The sequence below is a fragment of the Anabas testudineus genome, chromosome 4 (assembly GCF_900324465.2).
Source record: "Anabas testudineus chromosome 4, fAnaTes1.2, whole genome shotgun sequence".
Lineage (NCBI taxonomy): Eukaryota > Metazoa > Chordata > Actinopteri > Anabantiformes > Anabantidae > Anabas > Anabas testudineus.
The window spans coordinates 9,245,261-9,257,522 of record NC_046613.1 but is presented as its reverse complement, the minus strand read 5'-3'; the positions used below and the strand labels follow the sequence as shown (position 1 = coordinate 9,257,522).

Below are 12,262 nucleotides of genomic sequence, written 5' to 3'. Positions count from 1 at the left end.
ATGAAAGGGGGAGTCAAGTACATATGCCTATATGGTACTGACTATGTTGGGAAACACGGTAAATAATGGCTTCAGAGATGGGATGATGATCCTTTAAAACTACCATTCTTTGCATCTACTATGTCTGTGAGAAGAAACATATAAATCCTGCTGAATCTAAAGTCACCATACAAGCCTATTTATGTTGAGACAATCTCCTCTATATCCTCCTGCTTCCACTCACTCAACATTCATACATATGAATAGTCAAATGGAGTGGGTCGAGAGAAGAGAAGCTGTAGGAGAACAGAAATCCCCGAGTTCCTGCAGTCAAGGCCCTCATTGAATAACTACACCCGAAGAGTTTAATTAAGATCACAAGTTTGAGGATAACCTGGATCTGACTTTGATGTGGCCTGTCTCAGGAAGGCTAACTATAGAGTCCTTTTTGGGTAGTCCAGAGTCAGTCCCAAGACCTGTTCCCACACCCCCAACTGGCACTGCTGTACCAGCGCCAAAACCTTGAACAGAACCAGGCAATGATGCTACAGGGAAAGCCCCCACAGACATCTGATGGGGCAGTACCACCCTGTGTGGTATTGTGCTCCGGACACCTATGTGACCAGACAGGGTCTGAGGGGGTCCAATAGAAGTGGAGGAGACGCGTGTAGATTGCAGTGGACTAGGGGCAACTGGATGTGCCCCCTCGTGAGGCAGTGAGGGCTGAGAGGCTGACAGTGCCCTGGCATCTTGGGTCAAACTACCCATTTGTAAGGAGTGGGTACTCTTATATGTGCTGGGCCGGTGTGCAGGGCTGGCCATGTGCTGTGGTGCTAGGGAGAGCTGGGAGCCTGAGGTAGGACCAGCCAGGGCACTGGATCCATACTGGAATGATTGTCCTCCAATTGCCAGTGGGCTCTGGACAGGGGGGCTGGACAGGACTGGAGCAAAGGCACCAGAAGCAAGGAGTTGAGACTGCAGGGGAGAGGCTGAGACAGGGCTGGATACACTTTGCATCACCTGGAATCTCCTAACCATCCTAGGGGACTGCAGGTTCCCTGCTCCCAACGAGTTCCCTTGCATGGGGGGGCAAAAGTTCATTGCTACAGCCTGCTGTAGAGAGGCAATTGCTGAATTATGTGGCTGGGAGGAGGAACCAGAAGGAGTAAAGATCCCACCATGTAGAGGAGGTGTCATGGACATGGCTCGTGGACGTGGTACATCCACCTGTTGAACCATCTCCCGATCATATTTAACTATCTCTTGGATCATCTCATTCTCACGGTTGTTGAAGACACCTGAGTTCAGATCATGCTGAACCTTGTGCATCAGGATTGAGTTCTTCTTGCCTGCAATGACATGGAGACAAAAGTAGCTGTTACAGAGGTAGATGCAAATTGTACTGAAAATTGGTTGCCTTCCATTGTCCCTCCTTATTATTTTGATCATCCAATTTAAATGACGCTAATCCTTTTACGTACTTTCCTTCCTTCCTTCTTCTGTGAGTCCTCCTATTCCTCTCCACTGAAGTACCCCATCCCATCCCTGCTCTCTGTGTGGAGGTGGCATGTGTAAGGTGTGCTCACACACAAATATAGTGTATTTTTATACCCTTAAATCACCTGGTTACTCAGAGAAACAGGGTTACGCAAGTAATCTGGGAAACATCAAGGAGAGGCAACAACCCATGGATAGAAGCAATGCTCACACCCCTTTTCAAATTTTCACACCAGGTCAAACTTAAATTCAGGTGACTGTGATGACTCACATGAATACAGCGTCATCTTAACAACTCACATGTGACCACAACAACTCTCGTGTGACATCAAGCTGTGATTTAACAATGTAAATGACTTACCTCTCACCAGTAAGTAAAAGTAAAGCCTCTTCATCAAAGTATAATCAAGGCTAAAACTACTAATTTCAGTTTCCTTTTGACTTATTGCTACATTAAAAAAGAAAAACGCTTTTACAATGCCCCAGAACAGTGAGTGACTCGAGTGAATTTCTGCATGCTACTGTACATAGTCCTGTAGAAAACAAAATTCTAGCCAGGAGAAGTAATCTTATGAAAGCAGGTGTGCATTTGAGCAGAGAATTTGGGTCCACCCAAAGTCACATTACTGTTGACAGCACATGGAGGACTAAAGTTGAACTATAAACACTAAAATAGACAGACATTGCCAGTAGAGGCAGGTTTGAGACATCACAGCAGGGACGTGTGTGAGAGAATCACAACATCTGTCTTCCCATGGTTTGTCTCAGGTAAAGGTTGTGCAAGTTTTGCATCATAGACTTATGAGCCTCAAACTCACTGGTTTCCCATCACCTTAAATTGTTTGTTCAGAAGATTGTTGTGTCTGAAACCTGCTGAGAGTTGAATTTGTACGTCACCACTCTCTGAAGTAATGAGCATCAAGGCTGATGGAAGCTCTAACGGAGACATCGCTTATTTTGATGAAGACAGAGAGAGCCCAACTGGGGGATGTTTGTTCCTAACCGGTGAATCAACTACTTTGAGATGTGTAGAGAAGCAACTTATGACAAATCCTCATTGTAGAGTTTCTTTTATTCAGTTAAGGAGAAAGACAGAAAGGATGAAAGATCTCGTTTGGAGTCAGCATCATGGGAGGGACAGGGATATAGACAATATACAGTTTCTACCAGAATGTGATGATCCATCCTTCCATTCACCCATTATCCTAACCACTTTACCTCTTAAGGGTTGCAGGGTACAGAAGTCAATCCCAGCTGTCATTGAACATTAGGCAGGGTAAACCCTGGACACGTTACCAGTCTATCACTGAGATGGATGATAGTTCAGTCACAGGGTCGCTATCTACCCAGCAAATACAGACAGGAAAGATGGTTTAGACCAAAGACAAGATTCCTGCTGCTTCCAGACAAAATGCAACATCTGTTGCATCTTGGGGACGAAGATGGACCCAAAGGAGATGGGCATTTAGAGAGGAGAGTGAATGTCAGCAACTTTAGTAGTGAATATAGCTCGTGCAGTAAAGCAGGCGGTCTCCAGGCCAGATCTGTGGTGCCTATTGTGTCCTCACATGCTGCCTGGGTTCTATCTACAGACTGAATAGACACGCACCTTGAGATGAGATCTCCTCTCAGGTGTAGTCAGAGGGATCTCTGTTTATTAGGTTGAAGCCTGGTAAAGCCTGGTTGTAACACTGAGAGAGTTCTCCACTCTCCACCTCATAAGAACAGGTTGTTTTTTTCTCTGAAGAGCCTAGAAACAGGTAGAGCAGGACTGTAGGCCTGTGACGCTAAAGGTGACAGCCCAGGTGAAAATACCATACTGATGGCACTTGAGGCTACAGTGAATGAAAATGTAAGAGGGAAGGCAACCACTGGTTAGGAAGACACAATTTTATTATCTAATACAGAGATTATAGGATTACGCAGCTTTTTAGAGGTCAGAGTCTATAAGAAAAAGAAGCAGTTGTTCAGAATAAGTTGCCCTTTTTGCAGAACAAACACAGACACCTACAGATATAACACATCACTTGAGCTGCTGCTTTCACACGGATGGCTATTCATTACCAAGTAACACCTCCATCCCCCCTTAAATCACTGCTGTAAAGATTCCTCTCCAGTTTTCGCAAGCATCTAAAAAATGCAAATACAAAAAAATAAAAACAAAAATGAAATGTTGTACAGACAAATAACAAATGCAAGTTTACCCTCCATCCCCTTTCTAACATACAAGGCTATCCAATTTGATTTGTTAAGGATATGAAGACAATGAACTGGGGATCATCCTCTTTCTGTGTGGGATTGGTATTAATGTAAGCAGTTATGGTCTGTCAAGCTGAACTGATCCAAAATAAGCACTGAAGATCACAGACGCTCAACAAAAAAAATCTATTCAAATGTAATGAAAGTGGAAAGACTCATGTTTGAAGAAATGAATACACTGAAACTCGAAATGAGAACCGCTTCTAACAGATCTGGTCTCATTATTTTAGAGTACGTTTTTTTCATTTCATACTCTTAATATGATTTGTGCCAGCCTTGTGTACGCTTGCTAGAGATGGGTTTTCTGACATAAACGGTTAATAGAGCTGAACAGAAGAACACGTTATTAGTGATTAACATGCATCAAGTTCACATGGAGTCCGGCGGGAATGTTTGGCTCGTGGTTAAGCCTTAAAGCAGACGTGTCGGCCTCCCTACAAATCTGCGAGCCGACTGACTGAAGGCCGCTCGTGTGTGGAATCTGGCTGCTATGGCAACAGCTGCCAGGTGGCAGATTCGGGGGCTTTTGCAAACATGTGAAGTGCGGTCATGTGACGAGGTGATGTGACATCAGCAACACTGCTGACCTCGCGGTGCAGGTGATAAGAGGCGAAAGTTGTTGTCGTTGTGAAGAAATAGAAACACATTTCTGTTTGCTCGCTAACAAGGGGCTCCCAGGGCTTCACTAGGATAAAGTGGTCTGTGCATATTTGTGTGTGTGTGTGTGTGGTAAAACCAGTGATGTTCAGTCAGTCCCAGCTGCTGAGTAATCATTAAAAAAACCATCCTGAGTTTCCGTCATGTTTCAGTTGAAACAAACAGTATGTTCCAAAACAGCTAATATCCAAAGGAAACATTTGACTTCTATGACACAAATCTACTTGAGAAGTGAAACAATAAATGCTTCACCACCGTGAATACATTTTCACCCTCAATTCATTTTCTCCACCGTCCCTGTTAGGATCATTCATATCGTACATCATCGCTGTCAGACAGCGCAGTGTTTTGACACAGACATCGCATTAATGAATGAATACATTTTGCCTGTGCTTCATTTCATCTTATGAATGACTCGTATGCTCATGGAGACACAATACTTGTGGCTTGTATCAGCGGGGCTTATTGCCAATAAAGAGAGGCACATTTCATAAATTAGGTCTGGATTAATTTGGTCCAAATTACAGAAGAATAAAATAATTTGTTACAAGTGTTATTTTGATGTAAGAGTTTATTTTGTCTGTGTCAGTTAACATCAATAATTGCTAGCTATGGATATTTATTGGTGTGAAATGTAAGTGATTCTATGAATTGTGGAGTCCTATGGCTCTATGTGAGTTATTATTTCTTGTAGTCCATGTTACCATGATGATTAGTTTAATATCTCAAAGAACATTTAAAGGGCTCATATCAAATAAAAGCAACTGGTAAATGGTGCTCTTACCTATCCGGTCCAATCTGTCAATGGCAACAGTCTCAAAGGCCCTCCTCATCATGGGGTACTCCTCCAGTACCTCATTGAAATTGTCTACAGAGAGAGAGTACAGGCGACAGTAGGTGTCAGCTCGCACGCTGGCCGTCCGTCTGCCACGGGTCAGCAGACAGATCTCTAGGAGGGTGAAAGAAGAACCAGACAAGAGACGGTCAGGTCAAAATAAAACCAGTCAGACTCACTGATCTGAGGGTGTCAGATAGTGACAGAGAACAGAGCAGAGCTTAACAAGGTGAGGACCGTTACGCAGGCTGGATATTTATACCGAACGACATCAGCGTTACAAAACGGAACCTGCTGTGGATGTTAAAATGTACCTGGGTTGTACAAAACTGTCTGGGTGAGAGTGAATCCGAATCTGAATGTGCTTTATGCATGCAGGGGCTGAGTGTAGTCGGTGTGACCCACTGACAGTAACAGTGAGTATTTCCTCCAGCACTGGAACAGCACTGACAGCCGTGTGAAGAAAGCACACTATATTTGGAGATGTGCAGCTAAGCTTCATTACATTCAGTTGTTACCCTTCCCTTCCCCTAGCATCTTCTTCTCTCTAGCTTTCTTCATCTCTGGGCTGGGGCTGACAGTTGTCTTGACAACCATATGCCCTCCTTTTCCCCTGACTCAAAGGTTGACCTCCTCTGACTCTCTGTGGGAAAGGGAGAGAAATAATGAAAGGCGCAGAGGCTCTATTAAGAACATGCATAGGTGCACTACACTGGAAAGGGCTGTAACTGTCGGTTCATGGCTGCGCTGTCTCCAGCAGCAGGACAGCACCAGGTGTAACCGCAAACACACACATGTTAACATCATTAAAGAGCATCAGTCAGTTCAGACTGGCAATTGAGTTATACAGTCATTTAATATTTTGAGAAACATGCTTGCCAAGTGTTGCCAGATAAAAAGACTGATGAACTGTCGTGTCTGTCTAAAATGAAGCGGCTGCCAGCATTTGGTTAGTGTATTAGCAACCTGCCTGGAAACTGGGGAAATACTTATTATGGCTGGAACAGATTAACATCTTTTCTGACATGGTTGTTTAAGAAAGCTACTCACTGCATCAGTTAGGGTTAAATAACTTGTTGCCAGCTGAAACATAACAGTATATGTATACATGACAAACGGTCACTTGGGATCTCCCAGGTTATACGTAACACAGCCATCTGCATATTGCTAACACCATTACTGTGCAGCAGGGAGATGCTGGGAGAGGATAATAGCACCAATGAAACCACTGGGGTTGCATCAAAAAGCTGTTCAAAGTATTGGTTAGCCATTTGTCGCTTGTGAATAGGAAATTCAGGATGGGAACTATTTACCCTTAAGCTTTTCTTTCAGCCTGCACTGTGTCCTGTTCTTCTCGTGTAAATGCTCTTTTCTATACTCAGTTTTAGATTCTGAAGAATTATGCCAGTATCACACATAAAGAGAAGTTCACTCATGATGTGGTGATGATGATGTTGATGATTATATCGGGTATCTTGGCTAGGGTTTAGAGACATTTATAACAGAGCCCCAGTGTTACAAACTGGGGTCAAGGGATTTGAAAGGATTTAGCATCTGCTAGACACGAGACGTTCTAAGGAAAAATACTTTTGAGTCGCATTAAGCTTAACCCATAGTCCTGACTTCTGCTTCAAATTTTCTATTTTCTTAATCGGTCTCTTACAAGCCTCTGAGCTTTGCACAGTTGTATTACTAAATTGCCCCTTCAACTTCCTCTGGCTTTCCATCTCTACTTGCATCCTCTATAAATAATTTCAATTACAAGAAACAAAAGTCTTTCTGAGGCTACATGTTGTGAAAGCTTCGGCAGTTTGGACAAGTTACAATGGCTTTACCGCAAATCGATTCTGACCAAGTGAGCATGTAGCTGAGCAAAACTCTGCAATATTGTCAAGGCATCAAATTTAGGATTAAAGAGCAATTTTATGACTAAGTAATGTGACGGCTGTGGCAGCAGAAGTGGAGTATTGTTCCACCAGACAGTGATTTTGAAAAAATGGCCAAAGGCTAAGCTGCAGACTTACTGTAGAAAAATACAAAGCTGTTGTATTTTTCCAAATGTATTAATGGAGCCAGTCCAACCAGCATATCTAACCTCAGCTGTTTGATAGAGGAGCACATATCAAAACTGTGGCTGTAGAGTCATCATTTTGATGTGCCATTACCATGGTGGTGGTTAAACTGTGCCGTCCCTCCAATCCAAGCTCACCTCCAGTTTTGCGTATGAAGAGAGACCTGTGGTCGTCCCTGGTTGGCTGTGCGCTTGACATTACAAATGGCCCCGTCATCACCATTCTGCAGCGCTAATTAGCTGTTATTAATTGGATGTGTGTAGGTGTGATGTGTGTGTGTGTGTGTGTGTGTGGGTGTACATGTGTGTGCTGTGCTGCCGTGCCAATCCAACAGTGCCCTAGGCTGCTGGAACATCAGCATTACTGCCAGTGAACTCTGGTCTGCTGCAGAGGACACAGGATGTTAAAAATGCAGCCCAGACCGTCAGCATCAGCCCACGAAACTTAAAAAAAAAAGTGTGTGTGTGTGTGTGCACGTTTGTGCAAGCTTGTGTGGGCTCATGGGTGGCAAGGGCGGCAGAGGCACCACATGTTTCTAAACGGCCACAGAGGAACAACAACCCGTGAAAGTGGGACAGGAGTGGCTGTAAGGCAGGACTGCACAAGAAGTCCAAGCAAAATGTCAGGGTGATGTTGTTTCTCTATGTGCTTGTTGCTATGATTCTTGTTTAGATTGTAAACACACAGCTGTGATATCACTATAGTGGATGGGAGATTTGTAGGGTAAATATAATAAACACGTGCCTGGAAGCACTGAATAAAACAGCCACAAAGGAATTCAACATATGTTTCTGAGGTGATGGACACGACAACAAACCTCCAAAGTAGGAGCCGTCCATCAGCTTCATGCCTATGTTTCCTTTGGTCAAGACGCTGACCACCCCGTGCTGGATGAAGTACATCTTCTTGCCGATGGTGCCCTCTCTGATGATGTAGTCTCCGGGCTGGAAGACTTCAAATCTCAGTTTGGTTAACATGGCTGTTACAAAGTTTGGGTCAGCATTCGCAAACAGCGGCATGGAGGCCACCAGCTTACGGCAGTTGAAGTTGACGATTTCCTGCATGGCGACAGAAACCACATTGGATTTGCTTTGCAGATTTGCATTGGCGTTTGAGGGAGGATTGATTTCCTAATGTTGAGAATATGCAAAGCGGGCATTCAATTTAAAGTTCTGTAAATATTTAGTTTAAGAAAACGGTGACAGGCGTTGGCAACATGAACTTCTTTTTAATTAAATTAATTTTCATCACAAGTTGGTGAAAAAGTTCAGTTGACTTCACTGACTCTCTGATAAGTAAATCAATATTAAGCTGAGCATTATAATGGATTTCCTCTTGTCCATTTACCCAGAGCACAGTTAAGATGTGTGTTTCTGGTTGATTGAGCACATTATGGCGGATGCTTTGGCGTTTTCATACCTCGCGCAGAGGCTCATTAAGCTCCTCCAGGATGCTCTCTTCATCAAACATCTTGCCCTGGTATCTGTGCTCGTAGTAGTCATGGATTTTCTGTCTGAAGTCGGCCGGCAGTTTGTGGAACGACATGTACTGCTCCACTTGTTTGTACTGGAAGACGGAGGGAGGTGTGAGAGATGGGGGGGGCGGGGGACAAACAGAAGCATAAATCAATGAAAACAGGACTCGGCAACTCTTTTGTTAAACGTGACAGAGGTTTGGGAAGTTTGTTCAACTTGTGACTATTAGTGGCAGCAATCTCACAACCCCATGTTGGAGCTGAGGAGCTCCGATAAATCCTGTAACCAAATGATTTCTGCAGCATCATTTTGCATTTACTAAAACAGAAGCATCACACATTTCTCTTTTTTCCTTAAGCTGATTTCAAACCACTTCCAGTTAGCATGCATATGTGCAGTTTCTCAATGGTACATGATGGTCCTGTGATCCATTTATGGCTTGTACCTATGGGAGGAAAACTGTGATGAAGCTGTTACGGAAACATGACAGCACTGTAAAGCCCCACGAGGATTCATCACGCTCTACTGTGCTGTGAGAAAGAAAGACGTTCCTATTGTACATCTTAACCACAGCCAGTGTCTCTCTCGCTCTCTGGTTTAGCAAATGCTTTATTATAAAGCAAAAAAAAAGCTGCTGCAAATACTGTCCTAACCTGACTGTTGGGGGATTCATGAGAGAACGTATATGAAAAAACTCCTAAGTGAACACTGTCATAAGGAAAAAACAAGACACGGTAAATAATTCAACAGAACCAGTGGGAATGTGTGTACTTACGTTACTATACGGAGATAGGAAGATGTGTGTTATTTATGTTGCGACTGATAAATATGTAAGTACGCGGCTATAAAAAAAAAAGAGCTGGAAATGGAGGTTGGTCGTGGCACATCGTGTTTGTTCAGCGAAGGGTCAAATTGAACCCGAGTGATTCACACCATCGCAATTCACTACTCTTACATTTATCTACATGAAATGCGGCCTGAATGTCCACTTCTCTCAGCTCATTATGACGCCCTATAGCACATTTTCATGCTTGGCTTCCCTGTAAAAAATAGCAGCCACTGCATCTACTGTATCTGTTTTTGCTGTAACGTGGAACTGCATGATACTTAAGTCAATTGTGAAATAAATCTCGCTATTATTCACTAGTCAATGTACAAAGTGGCTTTGGATTTGCTTTCTTTATACTAAAAAGGGTTGATTCTATGTAGTTTTATGTACATTTCAAACCATCCATGTATGGATGGTTTGAAAAGTACAGTACAGTGCTGCTCACTGTGACGCAGCCTCAGATAATAAATAGTTTAAATGTTTATGGTGCCAGTTACTGGCAGTAAAAGAAATTTATTGCATTCTGTCAAGCCAAGCCATTGTTGTTTACGCCCAACTTGTCTATATTAACAAGCAGGAGTCATATTTTTTCCTTCCACATTTGGAATTATAGGTGCAACAGCTGAGATTTTTTACTGTTTTAATGTCAGATAAACAACTACACAGCAGCAAGAACCGATTTTGATAAAAACAAACGCTTTGCTCATTTTAACAGGAGAGTTACATGTTTGATTTTGACCTGAGCAAAACAATATTGAGATACTGATAGAATATAAGGTCATTTTGGCCCGATCTACTATCGCGCTCTTCACCACTATCAAAACTCTAAGAGATCTCTTCAGGGAAGATCCAGAGCTTTGGGGAATATTTAGCTGTTCTGGATTTTCATTTTATTCACTCATTAAGTGACTGAATGGTTCTTGGAGATATATGGAAATGACCAACTGAGGTGTGGAAACTAATGCTTTAATATTCTGGAGCGCTGATACCTTCCTGCCAGCAAGTCTTGACCAGTCAATCATGACTGATAAGGACAAACCGTGTCCACTATGGAGGCTCAGCAGGAGCGCTGACAACGACCTTGCTCGATGACGCTTGCATGTGATGTTCACTGTCCAGGAAATAACATTTTGTCACACCGTAAGGTGAAATACTGGCGGTTCCATAATACAAAGCTGAGTGGTTCAACGAAGGAGATAAACTTGAGTTTATGAAAGATCTGATATATGATACAACGTGAGATGTATTGTTAGGTTCATTTCTATTAAACCTGCTATCCCCTTCAATCTCCTACCATGCCTCGCTCACGTTTATGACTTATAATTGACTCTCTCTGGTTGCTATTTACTTTGTCTAGTTGCTGTTTTTTGAGCAGCTCTTGATTGTGTCACTTCCTTTAGTAAACCACATAATGAAATTACTTCCACAGAAACAATTAACTGCATCCTTTCCTTTCGTACATAAACCAATTTTAATCTGAGTCTCATTCAGTCTTAATTAAGCATCTCAGGTCATGATTCATTTAGCATGAAAAGCCGCTGAAACACTAATTTCTTATGATGTATAACATCTTGAAAGTAAATACATACATTCAAACAACAATCTCACTTTTCTTTTCAAATGATGAATATATTGACATTTATTCACATACAATTTTCAAAATGAACACGGAACAAACCTAATATAAAAAAGTAAAAAGCCCACTCACTAAAACTGGACACATTCCTCCCTATTTGCTGTGTGTCAGTAACAATAAAGATGCAGCCGACTTACTGAGTATCCAGTTCGCTCAATCAAGCGAGGGGATAAACTGGGAGGCTCCTCTATTAAGTGTTTCCTGCCTCAGGATTCAGTGTGCGACAGTCCCAATTAAACCGCAATGACATCTTTCTCTCCCATTTCCCCACTCCTTTAAAAAAAAAAGTGGTTGTTGAAGGAGCTGAGTTTTATCGACTTTCTGGTTTTCTCAGCATTAGACTTAGATTAGCAGCCATGTCACTCAAAGTCAGCAAGACCGGAGTGAGACCGAAAAGGCCTCAACGTCTCGAAATAAAGTCCAATCAAATGTGCTCACCACTTACACGCCGTAGTTGGATTGAGAGGGATTTGTAGAGAGTGTTTTGTAAATGTTTGAGGAAATAAAAAACAAAATGCGGACCATGGGAGAGATGTCAGGTGTCTCTCATGGATAAAAATATAAACATACATAAACCATGATACATGAAGAAGAGATGTTTACCACTGATGATCCTGGAAAACAGCACATACAGGAATTTAATGGTCCTAAACAGTACTAATAATACAGCAGTGTCTTTCTTATACTGTCAAATTGGGCTGGACTAAAACTAACAAACACATTACATCAACAAAATCAAATCTGTTCGTCTGTAAACTCAGAGGCAGCGCAGGTTTTTTTTTTTTTTTTTTTTATGGGACATGAAGCCCTCAGTTGGTGGACTGTGAGCGTGATACATGGTTGTCATTGTAAGCTCCCATAGAGGGAAGAGAGAAATTGAATTGGCTCTCCCATTAATGGGCAATGTCACTGAGCGTCAGGGCCCCGCATGTGACAAGACTTACATTTATGTGTGTCTGTGATGACCAGAGTTTCTAAAACCAGAGCTTACTCGAGCGCCGTCCTTCAGCTCACTGCCTGAAG

General features: G+C 42.6%; 1 protein-coding gene across 1 annotated transcript in view; it reads right to left on the bottom strand.

The window, feature by feature from the left end:
• Positions 1-354: 354 nt before the first annotated feature.
• Positions 355-12,262, bottom strand: part of hcn2b (hyperpolarization activated cyclic nucleotide-gated potassium channel 2b) — a 37,337-nt gene continuing 25,429 nt past the window's right edge. The window contains exons 5-8 of the mRNA XM_026342989.1: positions 8,719-8,865; positions 8,117-8,357; positions 5,177-5,341; positions 355-1,328 (exon numbers count right to left, since the gene is read on the bottom strand). Coding sequence (XP_026198774.1) covers positions 355-1,328; positions 5,177-5,341; positions 8,117-8,357; positions 8,719-8,865 — 1,527 coding nt within the window. The remainder of the gene's footprint in view (positions 1,329-5,176; positions 5,342-8,116; positions 8,358-8,718; positions 8,866-12,262) is intronic.